At 36.6% G+C, this 3,560-nt stretch overlaps 1 protein-coding gene across 2 annotated transcripts in view; it reads right to left on the bottom strand.

The window, feature by feature from the left end:
- LOC106880936 (eukaryotic translation initiation factor 4E type 3) overlaps positions 1 to 3,560 on the bottom strand; it is a 52,948-nt gene that overhangs the window by 17,282 nt on the left and 32,106 nt on the right. For both annotated transcript variants that reach the window (XM_052967986.1, XM_014931113.2), the window contains exon 5: positions 3,182 to 3,248. In XM_052967986.1, the coding sequence (XP_052823946.1) occupies positions 3,182 to 3,248 (67 nt within the window). The remainder of the gene's footprint in view (positions 1 to 3,181; positions 3,249 to 3,560) is intronic.

Genomic DNA, 3,560 nt, shown 5'->3' with positions numbered 1-3,560 from the left:
TTGCTCGACTAAAGGTGGTGCTCCAGCATGGCCACAGTCAAATGACTGAAACAAGTAAAAGAGAATATATATATATATGTATATATATATATTTCCAAGGTTTCAAATTTGTATATTTAAAAACGATAGAGACTTTCAACACGATCGATTTTTATTCCATTTATTTAATTATTTACCATTCGATGTCAACATTTCTGTGCTCAACTCTATCCAGCGACTGATCCGTTGGATGTCTGATGTTTGGCACTTCCTCAGGAATGGCTTCCATTAGAACAAATGACCAAAAAACACAATTATCTATCAGAACAGATTATTAAAAATTATTTAACTATACCGTTCTTCCGCCATGCTGTCTTGGTTAACCAAGTATTTCCTGAAAAGTTCTGAGGAGTGGGAGCAAATTACTTCCTGGAAATTTCCAAGGAATGGAAGGTGTACGAATTACTTCCAGGAAAGTTCTGAGGAAAGGGAAATACTTCCTGGACGGTTCCAAGGAATGGGACAAATTACTTCCTGGACAGAACGGCAGGGAGAATTACTTCAGGGAAAGTTCCAAGCAGGGGGCGAATTACTTACTGGAAAGTTCCAAGGAAGGGGAGGAGGGGGAGGAAAAACTTTCTGGAAAGTTTCGAAGAGGGGGAAGAATTACTGCCTGGAAAGTTCCAATGGGAGACGAATTACTTCCTGTAAAGTTCCAAGAACCGTGATTTTGCTTGGCTTGATGAAGCATGACATAATGCCAAAGGTCTTGGACATTACCTCCATGAGGCCCAACACTCAAAAAGAACTCAGTCACTTTGCCTCTATGAGGCCCAACACTTGAAAGGTGTTCTTTACAAGCCCCTAGTATGGGTGCACTTGGTTTGATGGGTTCTATCAAGCACAGCACATTGTCAAAGGTCGCGGTTAGTAGTTATTGCCTCTGTGAGGCTCAATGTTTGAAGATCATGCTTCACCACCTCACCTCATGTCTTCTTGGGTCTGCCTCTACTACAGGTTCCCTCCACAGTTAGAGATCGATCCTTCTTTACACAGTTGTCCTCATTCATACACATCACATGACCATACCAGCGCAGTCATTTCTCTTGCACTCTTATGCCTAATTTTCTCTCAATACGCTCTGTCAAACATGCACACTGACGTTGCACATCCAGCGAAGCATACTGGCTTCATTTCTTTCAAGCCTATGTATGTCCTTGGCTGTCACAGTCCATGTTTCATTGCCATGCAGCATAGCTATTTGCATCAAACAATCTGCCTTTCACTCTGAGAGAGGCCCTTTGTTGCCATCAGGGATTGGAGCTCTCTGAACTTTGCCCAGCCTAATCTTATTCCCACGGCTATGCTCTAGGAGCATCCACCTCACTACTAACTTGGTCGCCTAGATAACAGAAGCTATCTACTACCTCTAGCATGCCTCCCAGGTAGTTAATGGAGTCTATTTTCTGCACATTTTCATCGTTTATTGTACCAGTGCATCTTCCACATACAAAAGCTAGTTTCCCTGTTAACATACACATACATACATACATACATACATACATACATACATACACATACATACATATATATACAGATACACATACATATATATACATACATATAGATACAGATACATATATATACATATATATAGACAGATACACATACATATATATACATACATATTGATAGATACAGATACATATATATACATATATATATATATATATATATATATATACATACATATATATAGATAGATACACATACATATACATTTCTATACAGATACACATACATATATATACATATATATACAGATACACATACATACATATATATATATATATATATATATATATATATATATATATATATATATATATATATAAAATCAACACCATCTAATGTCCACTTTTCAATGTTGGCATGGTTAGATGGAATTTGTTGAGGCAGATTTCTTATGACCAGATGCCCTTCGTGTCACCAACTCTCATCTGTCTCCAAGCAAAGTAATATTTCCCATGGTCAGATATGTTTTTACATGGAAGACTGGGAATGAACAGCATTGTTTGTTCGATGGTGATGCTCACCAACAACCATCACAGAATGTCAGGACAAAAGTACACACATATTTATGCAAACACACAATGCGCTTCTTTCATTTTCCATCTGCCAAATTCACTCAAAAGGTTTTGGTTAGCTTGGGGCTATAGCAGAAAATACTTGTCCAAAGTGTCACACAGTGAAACACGGTTGGCAAGCAAGCTTCTTAACACAGCCACATGCTATAAGCTCGTTATTTTAGGATAGCTATGATTATATCATCATCACTGCAATATGCCATTGAAGGAAGGTCGATTTGATCAGTCAACCTGCAAGAAATAGCCAAATCATTCTCAAATCAAACCACAGCCAACTTTAACTCTTTAGTATTCACATTATTATATCAAAAAGTATTGCTTTTTTTAATTCACATTCTTTTGAATTAATCATGAATTATATTGTAGTTGCAAGATTTTGATAAGGTAACTATTAATTTTTAGAATGATATTGCAGGGTTAGTGTGAGAAGCCAGATCTGGCCAGTTTGAACACAAAACAGGCAGGACATTTTGGCCAAATATGGTCAAATTCAATGTTAAAGGTTAAGAAAAAAATGGATACACTGGATATTGTTGTCTTAGATACACTGTTTGTGAAAGAAAACAAACAAGATGATCATGACTGGAATGCTTTTGACCATAGGTCAGCTTAATCAAGACTGATCTGGGGCTACAGAATGACAACAACAATCATCATCATCATCATCATCATTTCAATGAGTGTATCAATGACAGTAATTGCAAACAAAAGGATGCAAGGTATCATACTAGATCAAATGTGTCACTCTTGTTGCAATAACGTTACCAACACAACCACCAGGTTTACTGTCACCACTACTGCAACTAGCACTACTAACACAATCACTACCACCACTACTATCACAACAACCAGTACCATCACTGCATCATCATAACTAAGAAGACAATCACCACCACAAGCACAAGCACCAAATACACCATCACAACTTCTGTCACCACAAACATTACAAACACCAACATCACTCCCAATATTAGCCTCGTAATAAACAACATCGTTATCAACACAAGAAAACAAAACTAAGTGTTAAAAAAAAAGTAATACACATCTTGGTTTACCTTTTGCCAGGGAATCATTAAGTTGTTCTCCTATGGCGGCCAGCAACAATTCCTTCCAAAGAGTTGACTATAAAACATAAAAGACAAAATACAACAGAACTAATCAAGCGAACTATATGCACTTGATAATATTTCACATAAACTTATATTACACATAAGAGAGAGAGAGAGTGAGTCAGTGAGTCAGTGAGTCAGTCAGTGTGTGTGTGTGTGTGTGTGTGTGTGTGTGTGTGTGTGTGTGTGTGTGATTTTAATTTTATGAATTAATTATCTAAAACTTTCTGAATCGAAACAGCTGTCAGAGATGTTGTCATATTTTATAATTAATAAATAATTTTATTAATTACCTCTCTGTTTTCTCCTTATTCTTTATATATAT

This window comes from Octopus bimaculoides, chromosome 5 (genome assembly GCF_001194135.2).
Source record: "Octopus bimaculoides isolate UCB-OBI-ISO-001 chromosome 5, ASM119413v2, whole genome shotgun sequence".
Taxonomy (NCBI): Eukaryota; Metazoa; Mollusca; class Cephalopoda; order Octopoda; family Octopodidae; genus Octopus; species Octopus bimaculoides.
This window is presented reverse-complemented; position numbering and strand designations above follow the sequence as displayed.